The following is a 26524-nucleotide window of genomic DNA, read 5'->3' as shown; positions in this document are numbered from 1 at the left end:
GTCTGATTATATGCGTGTTTATTTTCTGTTGGGGTCAGATTTCCAATGAAGGGCTTATTTGGACAGCATTCAACATTCGGGTGTGGAAATGTTCGGGACAGTGCAGATAGCTGATATTATTTCAGGGTGGCCCTGGTCCCATCTCAGAGGCATTCTGGTCCATGCTGATACAGGAAATCAGCCGGAGGGGAAGTAGGGCGCGTCACTATGGTAGTTGTAGTCCGGGCAGACCTTCTGCACCAGCTTGTAGTCCGTGCTGTAGAAGGAGATGAAGATGCAGATGACCTTGAAGGGCTTGGAGCAGAGCCAGGAGACGTGGCTCTGTGTCTGCTCCTGGTAGCAGGTCTTGGACGGGTCGAAGTTGCACAGCGTGTTCTTGTTGGCCTTGTCCACCTTCTCGTACTCGATGCGGCAGTTGAAGGACTTGGAGTCCTTGGCGTCCACCACCGACTGCTGGGCGGCCAGGTCGAACTCCACGATCTTGGTGGGCGGCACCAGGCTGACGGAGACGTTGCCCTGGCCGGTGGAGTTGTGCCGGAAGTAGACGCTGAAGGTGCCGTTGCCGTGGTCCACGATCTTGCCTGTGATCAGCAGATTGAGCTTGACCGTCTTGATGTTGGAGTGGAAGTCGCCCCAGCCGAACATCTTCTTGAACTTGCCGGTCTTGACCATGGGCCTGCGCTTGGCGCGGGGGCGGGAGTCCTGCAGCTCGGTGGAGTTGCGCAGCCAGTCCCACAGGTCCTGCTCGGAGTAGGGCTCGGGGGTGTCGTACCGCAGGTCCAGCGCCGTGGCGTTCTCCTTCCTGGGCAGCGCCTGGGACAGCAGCCGGCTGATTGACAGGTCTTTACTGCTCTCCGCCCATATGTGCTTCAGCGTCGACTTGGGACTCCCGGATTTGAGGAGGTCCGACTTCCCCGCGGCTGAAGCCTGGGCGCCTGTCACCTGCAGAGCAATAACAGAGAGTACAGGTGAGACTGATGCCCTTGGGGGGGGAGGGGGGGGGGGGTTATATACACGTCACACAAACACATAGGAGAAACCACCAGAGATGAGAATTCCTCCGTAGGTCAGAGATGCACTAAGATCAGGACTGAAAGCATGCCACACCCTAAGTCCTCCTTCCTGCCCCTGCCCTCCCCAGGGTCAGACCGCCTCTTGCCCACGGTTTGACCACTAAACAAGGTCAAAACGATCCCGCTGGCAAGAGCGCCGCCCCTGTGCCCAGCTCTGCAGCTGCAGGTGCCAGCAGTGATGCAGGCGCAGTAACCCCGCAGGTAAAAACTGATCCAGGTGCAGGGATATAACATGACAGACTCCATTTTTATGCAAACCGGGGGTGAAAGTGCTGAGCTGCGTGAGGAGTGAGGCTGTGTCTCCGGGGGAATACAGCGCGTTCTGCGTGGAAGTGTGGGGCTTTCCCTACACTTCTGAGGACATCAGGAATGAGAGAAGAAAGAGGAGCGATTAAAAACGTTCACCTGTAATGTAATTACAATAATACCCTAACGTCCATGGTGCCTGCATGCGGAATGCTAATGTAGAAAAAAGTCTAGGTGCTGATATACATCAATATATCAATTAGGACTGTAGCAGACAGATAGATCCAGTCTGAGTTGTGGACACACATATTACAGACTTACTGCCGCAAGCGAGAAAACAGCATTTATCAAAATGTTTGCAATTGTACCACATTCGACAGATTGATCACTTAGTAAACGTAAGCTTACATACATATGTGAAATATTGCAAGCATTACACTCCATGGAATAGTTATTGATATCAACAAAAGCGATTAATAAATCAACATTTAATGGAATTCTACAGCCCTGATTTAATCAAACCTATTGAACTGGTGGTACACAACTCAATAACCAATTGGACATAAGCTTCAACTCAACTGACCCGCAATGCTACAAGCCAAGGAAGCAGCCCCTGAAACAAGGAGAAGCCACAGTGTAGAGAAATAAGAAAGGGAGACCTGGCTTAACCATGCTCACTGCACTGGACACGGCAACACCCCCCCCCCCCCCCCCCCCGGATGTGTGCTGCTGGGGGTCTGAATAAAAGACATGGGTAACACGAACTGTCATTAACCTACCTACACGGCAAAATATTGCTAGCCATCTTTCCATCTGTGACATTTTCCAAAACTGAATGAATTATTGCTATGATTCACTGCCTGGATACAGATGAGTTCACTCTGATTAGATGTTACTCTGGTGTCCATACATTAGTTACCATGATTTGCTCTTAACATCTGAAAATTAGGCAACACTTTGAACCAAATGTTAATAAGATATTATTGACGTTTACTATTGTTATTAACAGTCATTGACTGTTTTGCAAGTCATGATATTAACATCACTTCTACAGTAATTATCCTGAAGTAATTTCCAATGAATACATTAAGATTGGCAACGACGTAACTGTTGACCCCTTTTTAATAACATATTAATAAAGGGTTAATTAACAGGGTGTTATATTATTAAGAGTAACAGACAGAGCTGGCTGTAGTGTGTGCAGATGTCCGCTACCAAAATGGCCATGGCGATCGACATTTTAGAATACCACACCTCATTTGTCCTTCGTCTGACCCTTGACAGAGATTTACTGCTCAAATGTCAGGCCTCTTCATCCTCCCTCGCCATCATAACAAAGAAAGAAATTACGAAAGGAGAGAAGAAGAGGAGTGAAAAAGGGGGAAGAGTGCCCCCCTTTGTCTCTGTCTGTAAGTTCTGGCTGGAGTGAGTGCTGAGTGCCTCACAGAAAACCCAGGGAAGGTGTCTGGTTGGACAGTTGTGAGGGCCATGGGGCCGTGGGATGTGTCCCCTGCTTCTGAGTGCTCTCAGTGCGGTGCATTAGTGAATGGTCTTTTTCCCCTTCACACCGGCTCCAAGGTTCAGCAGATAGATGCTACATGATAATGGCAAAGCAAAGCACCAATGAGGTGGCTCAAGGTGCCCCTTAAAGTCCTCCAGCGGAGTCTGGACAGGATATCGCGCGGAAATATAATCGCAGGGCAGAGCTGAAGGCCGGGGGGGCTGAAGGTTGCCGCGGCAGCGTTCGTATCGTTTCCTGGAGTGCAGCGGGCACTGTGAAGCCCCTCCTCCTCTGAGACCACCGCCGCGCTTTCCTGCGTGCTGAGGAACCTTGAAGCCTTTGTGTCCGTTCCGTTCTCCTATTGTTCCCCTGACAAATGAAGCCTCAGCCAATCAGAGTGCTGCCCAGCACATGGCAGCCTCTCTGGACCCTTCTGATTGGAGGGCTGTGGCACATGGGCAGGCTGTCAGGTGACTCTGGATAGCCACATGCTTTTACCACAAAAGTAGGAGTTCAATGGTAATGTTCTCAGAGGCCTGTTAAAGATTATGGGAACAAAAAAAAATTTCCTTGTTTTTTTTATTTTTAGAAAAAGATGATAAAACATTATGGATGCTGGTTAATGGTATTAACATTACAGATATTTGTTAAGGGTAATAATATCATGGATTTTTAAAATGGGAGTAACATTAACATTGTTATATATAGATATAACATATATAACTTGTTATACATGGATATTTGTTAAAGCTGATGAGTCAGCCACGCAGGAGGCCAGGTGTTCAGACCCAGATGCTCTCCTCCTGCTCCAGCATGCCACCATAGCGCCCCCTGTGGATATCATTCAGAACAGCTCAGCTCTGCCGGCTACACAAGACACACACAAGGCAGGGCTTATGTGTGTAAGTGTCTGTGTACACGTGAGTGAGCGCATGTCTGTGTGTGCGTGCATGAGTGTGTCTGTTTGTGCATGTGTCAATGTGGGTGCATGCATAAGTGTGTGTGCCTGTCTTTCATTATCGGCAAATAGTGGGCTGTGTTTTGCAGTCCGATCACAGCTTGAAGCTATAAGGTCCCCTCACTAGACAAAGATATGTAAAAAGCCTCCTTTCTCCCTGTGTCCGTTCCGCAGAAAGAATTCCCCTGCCAAAAACTCAGCGGCACTTAAATGAGAAGCTGGCCCAGCGGCTGCGAGCAGGTCGTTAAGCTGCTCTGCGAGACGTCACCGAATGCACGCGCCGCTGCCTCTTAATGGCCGTGTAACAAAGCCGCTGGACGCGCCATTAGCACAGAGCGAATGCACGTTCTCACATCCGCGAGGCAGCGCGCGTGCTGGGCGCGGCGCGCGACGGCGCTCTGCAGCCGTGCGCCCAAAAGCGTTTAATAAAGTAAAAGCCAGAAATGATCTGAACACAATGGCTCCCGCAAGAGCCTCTCCATACGTGACGCGTAATGAGCGCAGATGGCAAATACTACATCGAGACAATGATTCGGTCACACTAACAGTTTCCAGTAATCAGCATGTCTGATATGAGCAGACTCTCTTCATACCTTTAACATCAACATAACGATGTAATTGGTAAGACCATGAGCACATGGAAAAACATTTTAATTTGTATACTGTGTAAGATGACTTGAATGAGCGCGAAAATCAGTGTGGCGTAAATGGTTCAGGAAAGACATTGGCCTCAACTTCCATAGTCAAGGTAGAATAATGTGAAATGGTTATGACCTTGAAGCAAACAAACTATTTTACCGATTACTTCTGACTGCTCTCCTTTATCCGACGGGATGTGAATTTATTTGAATAACATCCCCATGTAATCGGTATATCACCATGCTCTTCCTACGCTACATCCTAAACGGCGTGCATCTACATCCTCAAACCTTTTTAACGTACCTTTTTAATGTACTGATGATACGATGGGGCAAAATGATCTAAAAGTGACTCCTCTTTCAAAGTTCATAAATTTTGGGGAGATGTGGGTTTTAAGGGAACACTCCACTGCAAATTTCTATAACAATAAATACGGATGCAGCAGCTGAATATGCAATCGGGTAGATGAATTAGCTGAAAGTAAAATTAATATTTGTAAAATTTTACATTATTATTTTTGGTCATTTTTTCACGCTTTGCATAGATCAGTGGTGTGTGGTTGTGGCTACTTTTAAACAAAAAATGTGTTACTGCAGTCACGGTAGAGAAAATACCGTGTCTGCATGAAGTCTTAACCAAAACAATATTAGCCTCGCCAGAACAGAACTGCTGCTCAGTCAGAACAAGGACTTCATCTCCCAGTAACAATAATCACAAAAATCGGGAGAAAAAACAGCGAGTTCTACAAAACGATGAGAAGTTGATGATGTCATAATTAAGCGGTAGGTTGTTCTAACGGGGTCTTTCCGAGGAAACATCTGACGCAAATGAGATCCATTGTGACGCGTTTAACACAGAATGACTCGCGCGGGCAAAAGAAAAATTCCTCATTTGTGACTAAAGCTTTGGTGATTCTCAAACAAAGTAAGTTGTGTAGTGTGTCATTCCTATGGCATTATCTTTTTATTTTTTCATAAACCAAAAAAAAAGTCCAGCAGTGATTCACACACGCTTACAATACGGGCACAGAGAGGAGCAGGCGACCTCGTCACAGACTGTCAGTGGTCAGACCAGCAGGTGAGGCTTCACTTAGTAAGTGTACATTACCATTGTCATTTACCAGACAGTCTTATCCAGAGCAGCCTGCACAAGTTACAGTTTTATCCATTTATACAGCTGGATATTTACTGAGGCAAATGTGGGTTAAGTCACTTTGGATAAAAGCGTCTGCCAAATGAATAAATGTAAATGTAAATGTAAATATCTTGCCCAAGGGTACAGCAGCAGTGCCCCAATGGGGAATTGAACGAGCAACTTTTCAGTTACAAGCCCTGCTCCTTACCACTATGCTACGCTGCCTCCCGGTATAAGACACCCAGAGCCACACAGCAGTGCAGCAGAGCAGTGATTATGGCTTTGCCCTCGTCAGTTTAAGCACGGTTGCCATCAGGAAATGGAGGGGAAATATGCAGCTTTCTCTGTTTTTCTCTCATACCCAGTTCCACACTACATGCAGTAATATCCATATAATTTAATGATAAGAGATAAGACATAATCCCCAGGGGCAATGTTTACAAACCAGCACAGCTTAAATAAATCTCATTGTTTTAATTCTGTCCATTAAGGAGATTTGCTCTCTGTTTGTGCCTGTGTTGCGGCCGCCCCTCCATGTCTCCCCTCTTATGATATTATAATATCATATGATGATGTTGCTTTGCGTCTCTGTAATGTGCTCTGTGACATTGCCTGTCCTGAATGATAAACACAGCTTGTACTGATGGATGACATCAACGCCCTTTGTGGTCCATTGCCGTGACACCACACCACACCCTCCCTCAGAGGATACTCCGTCTGGTCCGGCTGACTGTTCTTTCTGTCACACATCCCATACAGTGTGTATCTTACAGCTGGGGTTAGAACCTATGACCTTCCTGTGCAGATCCTGCTGTGATCACGTGCTGTGACTACCAGCCTAATGGGATTGGAACCAGAGCCCATCGATGTCACGCAACGATTCCCACCAGGAGCGTACAGCTGGTGAGGGTCATGTGACCACACACACACACACACACACACACACACACACACACACACAAAAGCAGATGCAGTGTTCTGACACGGAGATCATGGCCTGCAGTCACACTGAGTAATAAGCACCTGCCTCCCGGTGTCTCTCAGTGACTGACATGGAGTCATTGCTACATTAGACCAGACATCATACAGGATGCCGGGTAAAAAAGATAGGTTGTCTTCGGACCTTGTTAAAACCTATGGCCACCCGGATGCAAAGAGCTGTTTCTTAGGGTGATGGAGATACAGCAGGCCAAGGCGCCTCGCTTTTCAGACGGGAGACTGGCTTTACAAACAGAAGAGTCTTTTGCGTCTCCGCGGCCCTCTTTCCTCACTTCAAAAAGCCCAGGTACAGATCCTTATCCAGGCAGCTCATCATCTCTGTCTCTCCCCCCAAGAGCACGCTTGTCCTGTTCTTTCAAACGTCATTTTAAACAAGGTCCTCATAACTGTTCAGATCGGGACTCATACATGGCTGCTGAAATGTGCTTTCCTGAAAAGGACCCCGCGATTTTCTCCTCACCCAAAATCAGTCTGAGTCAGGCCCATATGCACAGCTTAGAAAACTTTACATACGACTGCTCTCATGTCATTCTGTTCAGACAAAATAACCAAATTAAAATGAGTGCAACCAAAAGTGAATTTGTTCCTCCTGCTTTGCAATCAAGCATATTTATCAAAGACCAAACAAACAAACAAACAATAAGCATGTCATTTTGCTTTAGTTTCAGGCTATTAGAAAAAGCATCTCACCCATCATGCAGTTTTCACAAGCAGGGAATTTAAATATGCGATGATAACATAACGGTAACTCAGATCGCAAACGGGCCTTCATTAAATGCTAAGCGAGTGGCTCGGCGGGGATGTTTGCTGTTGTAGTCTTGAGTAGAATGAGCTGTGAGGTGTCATAAATCAAAGGAGCCGGTCTGCTGTCAGCGCACAGATGGCCCTGGCGTAGACGTGGCCCAATTAAACGGCGGGAAAGCCGACCAGAGCAAAGCGTTCCAGGCGCGAAAGGGCACCTGTTCGCCTGTCGTGTCTGGGAATCTTCTGATCAGTGACTGCCGGGCGTTCTTCTGAGCCGTCTAACAGTGGCATTAATTACCATAAACAGAGTCGACGAGTTCCTCTTGTAGCACATTGGGTGTTCATTATTCTCGCAATTTTTGTCTCGCACAGAAAAATGATTCACCTAATCCCCACTGTCACACTTAATGAGATTTCCCTTCATAATCAAGAGGCACTTTATTATTTTTAAAGGCAATTTAAATGCTTAGTCATACTCCTTAAGTTTTGACTGTCCACACGCTATATTGTTCATGTGTCCAGTTATGAGTTCATCAGCAAAAGGATGAAGAAGATGCACAGGTCTTCCTGATTACACAGCATTTCCGCGTAGCTGCATGTTATAATGCATTACATCATTGGAGTACACAATTATGTCACCAATGCATTCTGGAGGCTATCATGAGTGACAGTTAGCATCTATAATAAAGCATTGTGATGCATTATAACACTATTCTATAAAGATGTCAAGCTAAATGCACACCATATCATAACAACACTGCATGCTTTAAAGAGAGTTTGCCACATGAACAGAGCTAAGCATTAATTTGACCCTGAGCTGTGCTTCGTCTTTTGTGTAGACAGCATGTAAAGAGACCTTGTATTTTTATTTCAAAAGAATCCGCTGATTATGGAAATGAAACAGAGAGAGCATGGAAGGTGTTGCTATTCAGAGAGGAAACTCTCCCTTTCTGAGAAATTTAACCACCTCCTTCTTCTGTTTCACCACACGGACTCAGACAGCTTCAACAGCCATTCCATTGCAATGGATAATACAGTTGTAGCTCCATAATCCATTCAAAGAAGTTCACACTGCCATGTGTATCTGACCATAAACACCCCTATGGACATCAACATTACTATCACCAAAAAAAAAAAAATTCTACCCAGCCATGGGTTAATCACACAAGTCAGGATCTGATCACCCTGAGGGCTGGTCACAGGTAGCCGCTGTAAGCACGTTAGTATGAACCTTACCATAGCAAGCGGCTCTGGGTAAGAGTGTCTGTTATACAAATAAATAAACATATAAATAAAAAAAATGATCATAGAGTTGAAAATAAACCCCACAACCAATCTGCAAAAAATTCAAAACCACGTATGTTCTTCCCCCAAATGTAATCACCTGACCTGCTAAAAATACTTCATTCAATACCACTGACTTCAAGATTCCTAAGAACAGGTATCAGACTCGCATGTAACATGCATTTTACTGGACTAAACTTTTCACAGGAACATCCACTGATTAAATGAGAGGAAATATAATTGTGATTTTTACTCACGGAACAGTTATTGATTAATCAACTGAACTTAAATGCACTGTGCAGAGGCAGGCAGAGAGATGATTGGTTATTATCCTGTGACCTGCAGAGATAAGCAGTGCATCTGAAGCCTCTGTAAAATGCCAGGAGATTTTCCGGAGAAGCCTTGCGGAGGAACGCATCATCTTCCTTCTTAATCAAATTAAACCCATAATCCAATAAACAGGCATTTCTGCTTCAGCTGACCCACAAAACCCCATTTAAAATCTGTGACCAGCGTTAATCAATATAATTTAGTGCTTGCACACACAAAGAAGTCGTAGCAAGACCTCTTTCCTCCGAGCTGGGCTCCAGCCTGCTATGTAATTGAATTTCATTAACAGCTCAAGTTAGTTTTGGGACACACTGATTTTTGGGGTTTACTATAGTAGGTAATATAAAATGGTTACAAACTCAAAACAGAAGCCTCACAGTAACCTCACAGAAAGCTGGGCGTAGGTACTGTGTGTACACCTGTGTATATGCACCCGCCTGTGTATACCTGTGTGCATGTACCCAGCTGTGTACACCTGCATGTAGGTACCCATATTTGCATTCCCTGGCTTGATAGGTCCAGTTAATTGTGTAACTAACTGTATACAATTACACCTGGGAACGTGTAAAACACACTACAGTAAAATATCTAAAATACAAATAAAAATTGAGCGTCGGGAACAAGTGCATTCTGCTATTGTTATTCACAAAAATACAGAAAACACAAACGGAATAAATGGCAGGACAGTTCCAGTGATTAAGAGAAGCTGGGACAGCACGGGTGGAGTCCACGCGAGACGTTTTAGGGTGTCTTCACATTTAAACGCTTAACACTTAAATCCAGACAGAATCAGTACCCTGTTTTCTGGTTCTGTAAAACACATAAACCTACACTACAAAGATGGATGTGGTTGCTTCTGTAAATGTGTCCTTGTTGCATGAGAAGTGGCTTAACTGTGAGGCTCTCTTTATCATAAAAGATATGGCCTTCATCAAACAACACCTTTGTGTGTCAAACTCAATCTTACGTGGGCTGTCTTGACTTCAAATATTTGCATAGTAATTTGTATAGATGAGCAGCCATATTTTATTTTAAAGTTTTACCTTTGGTTGTCTTTAGGGGATTGAGGGGATATTTTTCACTAGTTCCTCACTAATGCATTTGTGTGTGTGTGTGTGTGTGTGTGTTGATTTAAATAACAAATCGTCTATATCATATAATGTCTCACTATGTGTAAGTAAAGGTATTCCATCGGGACATTTCATTCACACCCACACTTGAACTGTTCATATGATATTTGACCTTTAAAACACTTTTCCTTTTTTAAACATAGGCCTACTGAATAAAAACTGACACATTGACTGACCGACTCAGTCTCCCAATCAGGAATTAATATCAGCGTGAGTGACAGCTGGAAGCTGGTCTGGATAAGCCTTATAACAACAAGGTGATTTTCTATAAATCATAAACACATGAATGAATGGGCAATCACAGCGCGAGACGTTGGAGTGGATCACTTGAGAAGGCGACAGTGCGCTCCCGAGGCGTTGCCGCAGCGACAGGCACGGAAGGGCCTGGGAAAAACCGCTCGCGCTCCCCGGGCTCCGGGTTTCTGCAAACGGACTCGGCGTGACAAATGAACACAAAATGTTGCGCCGGTCGGACACTGAAAGCGCACTGCATTTCACGCGCCGGTAAACATGGGCTCATATTTTATTCAGTCGTCAAAATAATTGTGTAATCTACAACTGTGCAGGCGAAACACATTAAGCGTTTTCACTGCGGTTGCAAAAGAGCACCGAACCTCAAAAAATATTGCATTTATACTGTAGCACCTAAATCGTTCCATCTTTTTTTCTAATATATTAGAAAAATAGCTTTCTCCTCCGTCGGGCTGCTCGTCTGTACGGCTTGAATAAGGCGCAATACATTTTCATTTCGGTGAAATACTGTAGCTGACGGCCACTTAATAACAGCAGAGGTTTAGCGGTTTAAAGAAGACGCTCCCTGACGGCTGAGGGTCGGACCTGTGCGATTAGCGCGAGATCTAAGTGAGCTCGCGTTTGAATGAGCATATGCAAGCGCGAGATTACTCTTATCGGCCGGCGCGAGACAGCACCGCAGAGAGGCGAGGGAACGGCGCGCGCCGCCAGCTCGCGCACCTGCACCGCAGACAGCGCAACAGCCGGCTGCCAGCTCTCACATCAAAGGTTAGCGTGAAAACAGTGCGGCGGACGTTTCAGATGGGAGGATGCTCCTTGCAGTGCGCAGTGAAAAAGTCAGTGATTCACTTCATAGTTTGCATTTAACAACTATGTTTAATTGGTGCTTGAAATTAGTTTTAAGTTTAATTAAACCCAGTACAGCACCTGTAAACTGACACTTTAGAGAATACTGCAGGTGAAACTGCACGGCAGAACTACACATGCTTTATACACCTTCTAAAGGAATTATCATTCTCACAGAACAACCTCGGGTGCTTTTCAGCCACATTCTCCTGTTTCTGGCCCTGTAGGCCTGTCCCTGCATCCATTATACCAGAGACTTCCTGTTTCCTGTTCCTGTGGGGCCTGTCCCTGCATCCATAATACCAGAGACTTCCTGTTTCCTGTTCCTGTGGGGCCTGTCCCTGCATCCATAATACCAGAGACTTCCTGTTTCCTGTTCCTGTGGGACCTGTCCCTGCATCCATTATACCAGAGACTTCCTGTTTCCTGTTCCTGTGGGGCCTGTCCCTGCATCCATAATACCAGAGACTTCCTGTTTCCTGTTCCTGTGGGGCCTGTCCCTGCATCCATAATACCAGAGACTTCCTGTTTCCTGTTCCTGTGGGGCCTGTCGTTGCAGGTACAGAAAACAGTGGGAGGTTATAATTCTTCCGTGTCACTCCTTTCAGGAGTGTTCCTCTGGAACTCGGAGCACTGCTCACCAGGTCACGGTATAACATCACGGTATAATCATCAGCTTGTGCAGGATCTGAGGCTGGGTCAGATTTCCAATCGCGTTTCAGGATGGCTGAGAGTCGTCAGCATCCACAGTCTGATCGCATGTAAAACCTCCCAGCCAACAGCCTGGCTTGTGTTTTCAGTGGCTGCGTCCCAACCCACGTTCTCACTCTCGTGCTGAAGCACTTCCCTTCACAACGGTGCTGAGTCACATGTTTGGGGTTTTGGGGGTGTCCCAGCTCAGAGTAAGGAATATCTGCCCTCCGCAATGCCCTTCAGCCGAGAGCACACGGGTATCCACTGCACCCTGGTCTGGTATCCCAGGATTCCTTCACTCTAATATACCAGCGACTGCGTTTTTGAGTCCCTCGTGTTTGAGACTCGGTTGCACAACAGAGAAGATTTTAAAAGTGAAACTGTCATAATTGCAATTAAGAGAGGTCTCTCCAGCACAATGCACCTGTAATCCTTGAGGATATGACCGTTTATCAGGGCAGAACTCGGACACCCTCTGTAATTCATGTAGTAGTCCCATCACATAGTGACCATGATTTATTGGTCAGTTTTTTATGATCAGTTGTGCAGTGACCATTGTTCATGATGACAGTGATGTGAAAAAAATAGGAGGAATTTTGTCAAGAGCATGAAAAAGAAGGATTAAACACACACACACACACACACACACACACGCACACACACGCACACACACAAACAAAAACATCTACTACAGGAAATGGTTACTACAAAACTCTAATTTTAATTGACCCTGTCTGCAAAACCTTAAAGTGTAAAAGATACCAGCAGCCTGGTCAATGCCGAAACCCCACTCACTGCCTGGAAACACAGCACTGACACTAAAGCCAGGGTACGTACAGTATAAATGTACTGTCCTCTCTCCTTCCAAGCAGATTCCTGCCAAGTTAAACATCAGGGTGCAGCCATGCACAAATCCCAAACCAAACACAGTTTTCATCCCAGAGCTGAGAGTGTCACACATGAGCCATTTGACACGATGAGGTTCTGTAGCGCCACTGTTCTGATCGCATTACTGGGGATTATACAAGAAACCAGAAAGACTAAAACGCCTTCCTCAGCCTCTCCTTCACTCCGCCCCTCACTGCAAACCACACTCCCCTTATGGATCATGCAAACATTTTAGCCCTAAGATGATTACGGGACACTATCGAGATCTGAAGATAGAATCTCCCATAATGCACTGTGTCATTAATACGTGGCAGTGCTGATTGGCTGAAACATCTGATGTGACTTACATCAGTGCTGGATATAGAATTTTCAGAAGAAAAGCAGATGAGGTGGAAATGACTCAGGTTCTAATGACTGCTGGCTAATGCTGCTATTTTGTTCTGAAAAACCAAATAACAGCATCACAAACGGAATGGATTTTACAGGCTACTTTTGACGGTAAATGGTTAACTGTTGTTGCAGGCCCTTGTTGGCTCCTGCGGTGGCGCGAAAAGGCCCGCTTCTGGCCAAGACGTCTTGGAGGAAATAAAGCAGAATTAGCCTGCTGCTGTGCTGACTGTATGGATTCAAACACAAGGCCGATTAACTCAGGCCGACTGCTGCCTTCGGTGCAGCCGGCTGCAGCCCTGAAGCACGAGGCCCAGCATTTCTGTAGTCAACGCCTCACAGGTTTCACTCCACACACCTTCTCAGCAGCAAGGACGGAAAAACACAGTGAAAGCATTAACTAAGCTGTGCTAAACTCACCGAGCAGGAGCCGAATTTGGACTGTTTCATGTTGTCATAGAAACCTAAGCTGACTCTAATTTCTTGTTCTGACTTGAAACCTGACCATTGTTAAGACGCTGTTTTCGTGTGTCCATCGTAACACACCCCTCGGTATGTGGGACACTTGCATTTGCACATTGATTGCAAACAGGTTTCCCTCCGAGATCCTGTACAGTGTTAAGCATGTCCATGGGTCTCAGGGCTGCTATGAGCGGAACCTTGGTTTTAGATATAAGGGATGCTTTTAAAAATATACGTGTTCTGGGCACCAGCTTTGCACAGGACCCTCAGAAAAGACACATTGAGAGGAGATGGGCACTGACCCTTAATGCACAGCTGCAACAGGATGGGAAACAGGATAAAGGAAGAGTGTGCAGGCGCTGAGGCCACCTACAGCTCAAACCTGACCGGTGAGAGACACCATCACCTCTCTCTGGCGTGTGAACTCAGAAGCACTGAACACACCTCACTGAGTGCAGCATTACGCAGCACACTTACTGCAGCTTACTGAACACAGTCAGCAAGCACTGAACACAGCCAGCAAGCACTGAACACAGCAAACACTGAACACAGCAAACACTGAACACAGTCAGCAAGCACTGAACACAGCCAGCACTGAACACAGCTGTACAGTCAGCAAACACAGTGCAGCTCCATTCAATCCTTGCATGCTCAAGAATACTAGAAAAGCAAGCACAGAAACACACACACACCACATACATTCACAGCACACACACACACACACACACACACACACACACACACATACACAACACACACATACACACACACATATATACACACAGGGGATGGGACCTCTGTCACACACACACACACACACACACACACACACACACACACACAGAGTGCCATCCATCCATATAAACGTTCTGGAATCAGTGGGGTACCAGGGAGGTGCAGACTGGAGCCCCACGCAGGGTCCCCCTGCTGTACCCCGGAATTTGACCCAGGAAATGCACAGCATCCAGCTGCCTAAATGGCTGACAGACAGAATGCGGGCAGGCGTCCGCAGTGTGAAACGATGTAATGGGGAGATTAAGAGCTATGTGTGCCATTGTGCTGCTCCACTCTCTTCATTTGGAAGAAGTGGAGAAAAAAATGACAGTTTCATCAAATCCCTTTCAGCGCACTAATAATATTCTCCTCAAATTGCTGCCTTCATCTTCATCAGGTCCGTGCCTCAGTCTGTAATTAGTGCCAGCACTGCCAGCCCTGAACAAACGAACACCGAGAATCAGATGCCATTAATGCAGTCCACAGTGCAGGCTGTTTAAACGATCTCAGGCTTCCAGAAGGGGCCACAGGTATCCAGCTCTGTCCCTCCTTCCCTCCCCTCTCTGTCTCTCTCTCTCCCACTCTGGCTGTTGCCTTCTCTGTACGTCTCTCTGTCTTTATCCCTCAAATCATCAGCTGTCATAAAAAAACGTCAGCCATTACAGGTTCTGGAGAGGAGAGCTCGAAGTGTCAACAAACTATGTGCAGACCTGAGTGACAGGTAGAAGTGAAGTCGTGCCATCGTCACAGATAATACTCTAGGGGCTCCAAATATGGCATACCGTGCTGTGAGTTTATTGTGTGTGGTCGTACCATGAGAGTTTCCCTATCAGAGCCTGGAAAAAAATCTCTGAATGTAACTGACAGCTTCATCTGATCTTAATTACTCTTAGCATGCAGTAGCAGAATAAGGAGCTCTTATCTTTCACTCAAGGACATCCCTACATGGCATTTCCTGCAGTGAAAACCAACACTAATTCACTTCAGAGTTAACTTTTAGAGTAATACTGACCTGGGAGAGGTGAGGTGTCTACTGAGCGTTCATAAGATTCAAAGACAAATCCTACACAAATAAGCAGCACATAATTAAATGGTAAAATATGAATTCAAGCTATCAATATGATGCATATTTAAAAAAAAACCCTTTGATTGTATATGTGGTCATTTGGTTTTGAGTCAGACTAACCAAATGACAAAGACAACTAAATACTCAGTAAATACATCGCTGCCTTCAGCTCAAGGCTGCCAGTTTCTGGCTACATTTTTCACACACGGGGCCGGTCTGAGTCCTTGTGTTGATGTGCTTGAACCATAAAGCGTGGAGACACTGACAGTACTGAAACAACTCATACTAAAAACAGATTCTGTTAAAATGCACACGTGTAGTACATACAATAACATCATGTCTGCCCACAGAGGTCGCCTTTGTGATGTCACTGGTTCTGATATTGTGGATTGACTGTCCTCATTACAGAGGTAATAATATCCAGAACACTCAATAAAAAATAAAGTTTTACCCCACTTAAGCCACATGAAGAAAAAACAAATGAATTAATTTATGATTATCATTTACCTTAAAATGTATGCAATATGTAAGTTTTATTATCTCATGTTTTCTCATTTTGAAGAAACTTGTTATCTGGCTGTCTTGTTTCTCCAGATTTCATCTTAAGTTTTTTTTCTTATAGATATGTCTTCATAAAAAAGAAAGAACTGCTCAGAAGAAAAGGGAGGCTGACGTGTGAGGTTTTTTCTACAATAAGAAAAATCTTACCAAAAGTCATCGTGTGGATGAGAAAATATTTTGCAAAACATACCATGCTTTAACAAATTCAGTCCTGAGTCTTCAAATACCTTTGTCATTTCACAGGAGTTTGTAGTATGGCCTCAAGAACGCTTGTCGCGAGTGATCACAATAACTTGTCGAGATGTAAGATCTGAAACCGCAGATGTCGGAAGTAATCATTAGCGCGAGGTGTGTGACTTTTTGGACAATGCGCGTCGGACGGAGCCCGATCAATCACGACCAGCGCGGAGGCCGCGCCGCTTCCCGCCCGGTGCCGCGGTTCGACCGGGCGGAGGCCACGCCGCTTCCCGCCCGGTGCCGCGGTTCGACCGGGCGTGAACGAATTTCCCTCAGACTGGCTCTGTTTCTGCCTGCCAATTACAGCCGCCGCCAGCCGCGTACGCGCGATACGGGAGGATAAAGACACGTTTTACCGTCGGAATCAGACGCACGCGTGCAATTTGTGTAAAAGTGTGCTGCACGACATTAGTCGGCTTGATGTCTGTTGTGTATTAAGGTGATTTTACTCGGGTGAATGATTTTTTTTTGAGCCTTAATCAAAAACAATTTAATTTCAGTCGTGTCCATAATTTGGCTGCAGACACCACTGTAGTTAATTTAAGGTAATTGCCAGGAGTAGGAATAGCAAACGATTACTTCTGCTTAAAAAGACCCTTAAAATATTTCAAGGTTTAGAGGCTTTTTGGAGTCTGGGTGTTTCCTGCCAGTGGAGCTGGCTTCCTGTTATATCAGATGCCACACACTTCCAAGAGAGGAGCTGTGCGAGTGCACCAAGGAAGCCACGCTTCTATATTTAGGCCAGGAATAAAAATCCCTGAAAGGATCAGGCACATGTGGGGCTTTAGCCGTCCTTTAAAGACGCCGGAGACTTGACCCCAAAGCCGGGGGAAAATCCAGAGGAGAGGAAGGAGGACAGCATGGTAGCAAAGGTCATTAATCAGCTGCCCCCTCACCCGCCTGCCCCCAGCCCCCAACCCTGCCACCCTGTTAGAACTGCTGCGCCAGCACTGCCCCCGGACGGGCGGGGGGGGGGGGGGGTGGGCGTCGGAGTCAGAGGCGGGAGGTTCAGGAGCTAGTGAGGCACAGAGAATTTAGAATTTCCCCAATCGCGATCACCTGATGCACAGAGCCCCTCTGACCCCCCCTCCCTCCCACTTGCCTCCATTGCCCTGAGCCTTCCCCTGTGTTTCACAGAGCACGTGGTCCCGTCCAATATCACCATCAGGTGCTTTTTAGCTGCCCTGTTTCTCCCTCTCTCTCTCTGCCACTCACCGCTGCTGTACAGTTTATTCGGGTGGAGGTCACTTTTCTCTCACAAAAAAAAATCAGCTCATCCATGCAGTGGGAGTGACTCTGGTGTGGTGCCACTGTGAGTATCCCCTGTCCCATTATAACACAGTAACCTCAGACACATGCCCTAACTATTCCGAAGGGGTCAAAGGTCACCCGCACCGGAGTATAATAAATGTAATAGGCCACACATCCTGTATGGTGTGCAGACCAATGGCATAAGGGGTGATGTATGACCTGGTGAGTGCTGCACCTCACAGGGTCCCTCTGCACACAGAGGGTCGCTCACCATCAGCACAGCACTGCACCACCTCACAGCAGAAACATTCATCTGCTGATTTTAAGACTTTGATTTACATGAGGCTTAAACCCAAAAGGAGATTGTAAACATCTTTAACATGTGTCTGCTCACAAAGCTGATGTACACACGCACATATGTGCCTGTGTGTGTGAGTGTGTGTGCCTGTGTGTGAGTGTGTGTGTGTGTGAGTGTGTGAGTGTGTGAGTGTGTGTGTGTGTGTGTGTGTGTGTGTGTGTGTGTCTGTGTTTCCCCAAAGGCATCTCCTCTGACACCCCCTCAGACCACACCCTCAAAGTGATATTCTAACCAAACAATAACGGTAAAACTTCACACATTTTATCACCAGACCTCCACCTGCCAAAACCCAGGCCTGCCATCCATGCCACACTCTATTTACTGAACGGATATGCAGCTCTCAGCGTTTAACAGTGACAGCGCTGTCCCTGCCGTTGCCGAAAATTGAATTTGCCATATCATCCAGAGATGGAACACCCATTGCTAACATAGTAATGGTGACAGCACCAGAAACATCAGTCAACACCTGGAAGCTAAACGCACACATGTTCAGCCATCCCGAAGCCAACGGCTTACCTAGACCTTTTCTCCCTTTGACCTACACCAATGCATCCTGCCAGATTTAAATGACAGGCTTGCATTTCCTGCAGCTCTGATTGTACTGCTCCCCTCTGGTGGAGGGCAGTAATACACCATTGTAGTGGATCAAAGAGTAGCCCCAGACGATTTGGGTCCAGGACTGAGGTCTAGGAGACCAGCGTGGGGGTTTTTAAAATGATGTTTCTCTTAAGCAGCTGACAGCTTTTCGGAGGGATGGCCTGACCACCCCCTCTTTACCGGCCCCCCTCAGAGCCTCCTCAGCGTCCCACAGGAGTTTATGAAGTCAGTCTGCTTCTCCTGATGTTACTAACGCTTACGGATGTTTATACAGGATATAATTCACAGGATCTTATCTCAATTCTTAATCTATAATAGAGATGCCGTGAGTGTGGAACTGCAGGTGCAGTGTGGTACATGCTCTGAGCTCGCAGGCGGTGCAGAGAGAGACTCACTTCTGTCCAAGAGAGGTAGATCAGCACACATACACACACACATGCACACACACATGCACACACACATGCACACACGCGCACACACGCGCAGACACACACATACACACATACACATATACACACACACACACACACACACACACACACACAAACACACACAGAGGCACACAGACACACATGCACGCATGTGCGCACACACATGCACACACACACACACACACACACACACGTGCACACACACACACACACACGTGTGCTTGGCCGTGACACCAGCGTCCTGCTGGGAATTATAATCATTCTAGAGCGTCAAAATGAGCATTGTTTTCTCCTGCCCCCTCCATGCTTAACCCTGCTGCATTCAGTGATCGATTTACATCCTTATATAAAATTTAAACATTTACAGTTTCTGCATTCACAGTGGCAGATTCATGCAACTGGCAAAAGCCTCATGAGTGTAGCGGGCGGAACCGCTGGAATGCTTTAACGTCCTCACCGCACCCTTTACGGAGGTGTTCACAGGTCTGCGGCGGGACAGTTTCACCCAAAGACTCAGCGGTGGTTCAGTGTGTGGTGGTGGCAGCTGTGATATGGGAACTCTACTCATACACCCCTCGTCCCCTCTCCCCCTCTCTCAGACGCAAGCCCTCGTCCCCTCTCCCCCTCTCCCAGACGCAAGCCCTCGTCCCCTCTCCCCCTCTCCCAGACGCAAGCCCTCGTCCCCTCTCCCCCTCTCCCAGACGCAAGCCCTCGTCCTCTCTCCCAGACGCAAGCCCTCGTCCCCTCTCCCAGACGCAAGCCCGCGTCCTCTCTCCCAGACGCAAGCCCTCGTCCCCTCTCCCCCTCTCCCAGACGCAAGCCCTCGTCCTCTCTCCCCCTCTCTCAGACGCAAGCCCTCGTCCCCTCTCCCCCTCTCCCAGACGCAAGCCCTCGTCCCCTCTCCCCCTCTCCCAGACGCAAGCCCGCGTCCCCTCTCCCCCTCTCTCAGACCAAGCAGCTGTGCCAGCCCAGCACCTCAGTGTCAAAGTAACGCTCCACAAATGCAAATTCCAACCACACTGAAAATCTCTGAGTCTATATATGAGATTCATTATCATTATTATTATTAATATTATTAGTAGTAGTAGTAGTTAGTAGTAGTAGCATGTGTAGCAGTAGTATTGCAGTGGCCGTGGTGGGCGGTAGCTGTAACAGCAGTAACAGAGCGGTGGCCAGCCCTTACATCCAGCAGGCTGCTGTGTGGAATTTGCTGATTTTCTTACAGACTACAGTGCAGGCTTTTTAATTTGGCGTTTGTAGCGTGGCTTCCTGCCCACATGCCCCCCCCACCCCCCAACACACTCACACACACACACACACACACACACACACCCCCCCTCTGAGGAGGCCGGTCCCATTTCTTTCTCTGGGCGTGAATGTGGGGCACGAGAGGGACCTGCCAGCCAATTACTGAAGCAACCATAAGCTACAGTAAACATACAGGTCACACAGACGAGAGGACCTTTCTCCCTCTCTGTCTCTCACACACACGGACACGCACACACACAGGGGAGAGGACCTCACACACACACACACACACACACACACAGGGGAGAGGACCTCACACACACTCACACACACACAAGCACATACATATGCGAGCATGCATGCACACACACACACACACACACACACACACTCACACTCATGTACACACACTCCATTTACAAACACACTCACACCAACAAACATATTATTAACATTATTAATTTGCTTGGCACATAGCCAACATGCATTGACATGCTATGCCTTTAGCCAGCTGGATATTTACAGAGACAGTGTAGGTTAAGCATCCTATTCAAGGGTAAAACAGCAACAGCCCCACTGGGATTTTCACTTACATTTACATTAAAGCATTTGTCAGATCCACTCTTATCTAGAGCAACTTACAAAGGAAAGGTTCATCAGTGTGCATAACACATTAAACTCAATTGCTTTACATGAATATCCTTTTCAAGTATGTTCTCAGCATTGGGTTCCTATATATTAAAAGAGATGAATAAAAATGGATATGCTTGCAGAGAACAAAGTGCACTTTACACAATCAAGCAGAGCTTTCACATCCAGAAATAATAACCCCCAAAACTGAACTGGTAAAGTGAAGGAGGTTTCAATCGCATATTAAAATCGTCACATCTTAAGTGCGGAAGACTGATTTAATCATATATATGCATGTATATACACACAAACAGCCATGGTGTGTGTGTGTGTGTGTGTGCGTGTGTGTGTGTGTGTGTGTGTGTGTGTGTATGCGATTGTTTTTTGTTACACCCAAGCTCTTAACTAGTCAATCACATAAAGTGGTTTCTTTACTGGATGTGAAATCCTTGTCCTTTTTTGAAACGCTGGAGTTATAAAGACACTCATAAATTCATCCGTATTGCTGCCCAGGAAAGGCTGGCGTTACGCATTTCTTGGGTGTGCGGACATTGCTCGGCATCATCTTAAGAATCAGCCTATTAAAAGCGGGCTGTCCTAAATCAATGGCCACTTGTGATTCTTCCGGCCAGGACTGAAAGGACCGACCATTACGGCTGAATCAATTTGTCTCGTATTGCGTGTATCAACACGGCGCTCTTTACACCTGCGGACGGGAGAGAAAGAGAGCCGCTTTCGGTTATCGGGGTCGCGAAGGGAAGCGCAGACAAGCGGCTTAAAAGGAGACAAGAGACTTACCGCATAATATAAAAGATCAAAGTTTAGCTTTAAATCCTCGCAGGCGGGAATCGAGCCCGCAGTTAGCAGCCTGAGCAAAAGCAGGAGGTTACAGGGTGGGCACGTGACAGCGTAGATAAAGCGCAAAGTACCTCAGCTGATGTTAAAGGCCCCGCAAAACAATATTTGCGCCTGCAATTTGAAGGCCGTCTAAGAAACGCTTGGTTCTAATGACAACGACAACCTCAGTGTAATTTCTTCGTGAATTGATCACGTACATACATTCCGAACGTTTATTTTAAACGTGTTTGTGTTGTACTATTTTATTAGCCCAGTATATGATTTATATATCATATATACCACCACACCCCGGTCCTTTGAACAAGTACTTTGCAGGGACAACTTTAAATGTCTTGAACATTTAAACGCGCATTTATTGTTTGTCAAACAACATTTAAAAAATGAACACGTCCTGACTGATAGATGTTATGTCGAAAATATATTTTTTTAAAAACTCGATTATGTATGGCAATCCCAGCTGTTGACCTCCACACACATGACGGCGTGAAAAGTGTCTGTCGTATGTCTTTCAACAAAAGTAAAATATTTCATTATCATGAAAAAATTAATAATAATAATAATAATTGACACCCCTGTTGAAATTGACTAAAGGTACGCTTTGTACGCTTTGCCGGTAAATGCTAAAGGGGGCGAGAGGCAAGGAAATTAATGCGTTAATACACGCGTTCACGTATGGTTTTATCTGATTATTCTGCAATATATTTGTTAATATGACAGCTATATGTCGTTTCCACCAAGGGCCGTGACCGTGACCTCCTGCTCCGGTTTCGAGTGGAGCTGTCCAAGGTCCTGAAAAGCAAGGATTGTTTCAAGGTCAGCTAAAAGCGCCTCAGCTCAGGAAGGTTTTAAACGCCGACACTGGGAGGGCGATTACTGGCGAAAAGCAATGATGATTTCCGACAAGGTGTAAATTACACAGAACCTAAATTTAATTAGTAAATTGGTATTCCTAATTATGAATAAATGTAACACCTAGGGAGCTATCAAAAAAAAAAAAATCGAACGCTTCTTCTCAGCTGTCTCCTTTTGTCGCATGTCAGAACGACGCAGATGAAAGTCACTTTAAATACAACCTGATGTTCACTGTTGTGTTGTCGAAAGGTCTGGTCTTCTCCAGGCCGTTCAACGGCACGGGGCTGACGTCTTTAAACATTTTTTGTCGTTGAATGTCACCACGGCAATGCAATACACGCACCGTGTAAGAGCCGCTTCGTGTCAAACGCACTCAGAATTCGCACCGATATCAACCACAGTGAACGCGGAACACTTTAAAATCACTTGATGTAAAATGTCAGAAGATCGGCCTTGTTCCGTGATGGAGCGATTCATGGGGCCAGTGGGAGCGCGACAGTTTGCGCCGAGGTGAACTTCTTAAACCGAATGTAAACACAATGTGTTTGTCTCAGGAAACCAAAAATGCAATCGTAGCGATTGGTTACAATTGTCATATGTGGCAATAAAATTATGAAGTGTTTGGCTATACCTCATAGCCAGGGGTGAAGACGAGAAGATGTCCACCGTGGAGAACACTAAACGCGCTCTACAGTTTTACATGACAAATGACTTCAGAAACCTAAACAGCGCAGCTGAACTGTGAGAATCGGATGCTGTTGCGTGACTGATGCTGTCCGTGGACAGGAGCTTACCGCTTCCACAACCAAAACGACCCCATAAAGGCCGGATCACGCGACTGCTGCCTATGTGAAAATTAATGTTACAGTAAATAAAACTCTGATTAGTCATGCAACCAAAAAAGACAAGGAATCACCGTTCCAGCATAATCTTGAAAAACATAACGTCTGACGTCCGATGTATCATTTGCATTTATACAAAACTTCAGTTATTGGCGTTTGAATATATGCTGTTCATGATACCGTTTTAGGCAATAAAACAAATCTCGCTACTTCAAGTCTTGCTTGGTTTACACAAACCAAGCTTTTCTATCTAAAAGGTACCGCATGTGATAGAGCTATACAATAACCAAACTTAGTGCTGTCAGAGACAGTCATTCGGTGGAGAATCCAGCTTTCATGCGAATTAAATTTGAATAGATCATGTTTGAACAGACTTTATTTGTAAATGGATGCGTCTATTATTCTCAAGACATTTTATTTTAGATGTCATAATATAATATAACAGTGGCTGTTCCAGCCGGGCCCGTATGGATTTGAATTTCCCTTAAACACCGCAAACTGATTGTGATATCAGGCATTAGGTCACTTTTCGCTGAGAACTACATTTATACAGTAAAAACCTTCTTCAACGAGATATTCCCTAATTGACTGGGGCCAATCTGGAATATTTCAGAATCATAAACTGTGTGTGAGTACGTGCGCACGCGAGCGTGTGTGAATGCTACAGGACGCGTGCATCGAAAGCGGCGGCCGACTGCTCGGATTGACATTTAAAAGTAGAAAGTGTGTTCGAAGCAAAGAACAGCAAAATGTGCTGTCTCGTTTTAATGGAAATACCATGTCGATGGAGTCCAGTTGTTCTCTCCTCCTGACAACTAGAGATTTTATTCTTAAATATTACTATAATTGTATTATTAATTGGCATAGCAGGCACCTCGGTCTAAAGCTACTTAAAGACAGCACTTTTCACTTAGCATATTATCAATCCACACACACACAGGTATTTCGTACCTTCCCCAAGGATACAATGGCCGTAACATTCCTGCAACCTACAATAGTCTGACAGCAAGAGCGACCTTATGAAGTTATGGAGTTATGGAGGTATGCATGGCCAACTGCATTAAAATGATAAACAGATAAACAGGAACATTATCTGTGTTTAGGTCTGTTACGCCACAGTATATATTCTTTAAAACTGGTGTTCTTCGCGGCGCATGAATGAAGTGGTAAGTTTTAGATGGTCTACCGTTTCAAAAGTGGACCGTATTTTACTGCGAGCGAGTATCACTATTCAAGTGCCCTTCTAAATACTTAAAGGACCTTACTTCTGAATAATGCAATTTAACCGCTGAATTGACCTGCCTGCAATGTGACATCGACATTGATTTTAAACCCTTGTTTTAAATATTTTGTACGCGGCGACCTTCTTTTTACTTGCAGAATACATCCGTGTCTTCTGTTTTTGTAGTCGACGGCGCTTTAAAAACCTACGGCTGTCCATATTACAACTGTACGCAGCCAGCTTGCAAAAGCTTCACTTTTCTGAAGGGTAGATTCGCCTGTCGTATGATTTTTCTATGGTTGAGGCGCCCCCTTGCGAAACCATGTATGAATTGCACCTTCATGTTCCGTGAAACGGTAAAGTTTAGACCAGCATTGGTGCAGAGCAGTCCGGACCGGACAATGGCTTTATTACAATACTGAATTATAATAGTATATGGACACTGTGGCTCTTGAATCGGCATACAGAGAAATATTATTTTTATGAGAAAATGTGCGTATTGGGTCCCATCAATGCGTTGAAACAAAAGTACTCAATACAATGTAAATTAATTTCCACACTGCTATGCGCAAAGTCGATGAGAAATTCAAAAAAATGTTTGGATATTCAGATCGGATTTTTCCAAGAATTACGATCAATAAAATAACTGCCACATAATGCACACTAAATTATTGTCGTTATGTAATTTAATGCAACTTGATCGTTTTCATAAATGGTAAGAAAACTACTTGGAACGAACCAGCGCGTGTGTTTTCGGCTACGCGTCAGTCGAACAGTTTGCTGAATGATACTGTGGAAAAATGTCACGTTAAGTGAAAGAAAGAGAAAAGAAGGAAAAAAGAAACTCACCAGGCAAATCGCGGGCGCAAGGAGAAAGACAGCGCGCCAACACGCAGCCTGCATCCTCCCGGATCTTAAAGTTCCACTGATGTCCGTGCACTGAATCTCGTGTCTTTGTAGACCATAGATCCACCTGGTATCCGCTTTACAGAACAGAGAAGCCCCTCATCAGCCTAGGCAAAAATGACATTATACACCCCATGACCACAGAACAAGCTTACACTTGGACACAAAGGAAAGGAAGGAAAAACAAATTACGATTACACAGGCATTAATCCGGACAGAGGGTGAAGCAATCTCATAATTCAATGAAAGATGAAAATTCAATTGAGGACAATCACGAGGGATCAGTCCTGATCTGATTGTCTTGCGGTGCCGCGCAGCGCGGTCCTTACTGGAAAGGGACAGAGAATTTAACTGGCACCCAACCGTCGGCTGCGCCTTTATACAGCGCGCGTAGTAACACGCTGGCACAACGCATCCGGAGAAAAACCTCGGAGACAGGGAGTACCCGAGGGGCCGGTGGGGGGTGGGACAGACACCGAGAGAGAGAGGGAGGGCGAGAGTGAGCGTGTGTGTGTGTGTGTGTGTGTGTGTGTGTGTGTGTTTTGGTGAGCGGGGGGGGGGCGATCCCGGATCAGAGAACTTGGGGGACTTACAGGAACAATGGCTTTCATTCCTTTAAATGTGGTCTTTACACTGGCAAAGATAGGTCAACACTAACGCTTTCATCTCGACTCAAATGACTGTGCTGAATTTGTGAATTGTCTTACCGTTTGTGGGTCTGTAGCCTTTTCCACAATGACCTCAATACGTCCCAAAGTATCTATACAAGCTAGGGATTACAACGATGTGAAACATCAATCTAAGCCATTTGACCTATAATAACACTGGATTTGTGTGCTCTAAGTCAAATGACAACGTAGGTCAATAGGCCCCGTAAGATTTACTCATCTGTAAGATAAACGATGTACCTGGCACTGTGTGTGCGTGTGTGTGAGTGTGTGTGTGTGTGTGTGTGTGTGTGTGTGTGTGTGTGTGTGTGTGTGTGTGTGTGTGTGTGTGTGTGTGTGTGCGTGCGGCTCATCTTCCCAGGTTCTTTCGTGTCACCGCTCTCCGTGCGGGGGGACGGTCTGCGCTGAGCCTTGCACGATCTAACAGCTGTCAGAGGTTAGGATACAATTCCACCAC

General features: G+C 45.8%; 1 protein-coding gene across 1 annotated transcript; it reads right to left on the bottom strand.

The window, feature by feature from the left end:
* Positions 1–25725, bottom strand: LOC118768930 (neurexophilin-1-like). Its single transcript, XM_036515907.1, has 2 exons — positions 25343–25725; positions 1–942 (listed from the first exon to the last, which is right to left on the bottom strand). The coding sequence occupies exons 1-2, from the start codon at positions 25394–25396 to the stop codon at positions 178–180; spliced, it is 819 nt and encodes a 272-aa protein (XP_036371800.1). The 5' UTR covers positions 25397–25725; the 3' UTR covers positions 1–177.
* Between the last annotated feature and the right edge of the window lie 799 nt (positions 25726–26524).

Source organism: Megalops cyprinoides, chromosome 21, assembly GCF_013368585.1.
Source record: "Megalops cyprinoides isolate fMegCyp1 chromosome 21, fMegCyp1.pri, whole genome shotgun sequence".
Taxonomy (NCBI): domain Eukaryota; kingdom Metazoa; phylum Chordata; class Actinopteri; order Elopiformes; family Megalopidae; genus Megalops; species Megalops cyprinoides.
This window is presented reverse-complemented; position numbering and strand designations above follow the sequence as displayed.